General features: G+C 50.3%; 1 protein-coding gene across 1 annotated transcript in view; it reads left to right on the top strand.

Moving 5' to 3' along the window:
• The window catches only part of SPINT1 (serine peptidase inhibitor, Kunitz type 1), an 18,222-nt gene extending 17,970 nt beyond the window's left edge, over positions 1 to 252 (top strand). Inside the window, exon 11 of the mRNA XM_009073158.1 lies at positions 56 to 252. Within this exon, the coding sequence (XP_009071406.1) occupies positions 56 to 252 (197 nt within the window). The remainder of the gene's footprint in view (positions 1 to 55) is intronic.
• The last annotated feature ends 62 nt before the right edge of the window (positions 253 to 314 follow it).

Genomic DNA, 314 nt, shown 5'->3' with positions numbered 1-314 from the left:
TGCTGCATCAGAGCTTGTGGAGCATCCCTTCTGATGTGTTCATGTATCCCCACAGGTGCCTTTGAGGTAGTGATTGCCGTGCTCCTTGGGATCTCCATCATGGTGGTCCTGGTGTTCATCGGCTACTTCTTCCTGAAGAAAAGAAAGAAGAACAGCCGTCACCATCAGCCTTCCACTGCTACCAGCTCTAGCCTCTACACCAGAGAGGAAAATGAGAGTCTGTTTTATGGCAGTGCCACCAAACCAGTCTGACCTACAGCCTCTCTCTCTCCAGCTCAGCACTGAGGCAATTCCCAAAATTTCTGGAGTTCTGT

This window comes from Acanthisitta chloris, unplaced genomic scaffold (genome assembly GCF_000695815.1).
Source record: "Acanthisitta chloris isolate BGI_N310 unplaced genomic scaffold, ASM69581v1 scaffold18884, whole genome shotgun sequence".
Classification (NCBI taxonomy): Eukaryota; Metazoa; Chordata; class Aves; order Passeriformes; family Acanthisittidae; genus Acanthisitta; species Acanthisitta chloris.
Note: the sequence above shows the minus strand (reverse complement) of the source record. Positions and strands in the feature narration are given on the sequence as shown.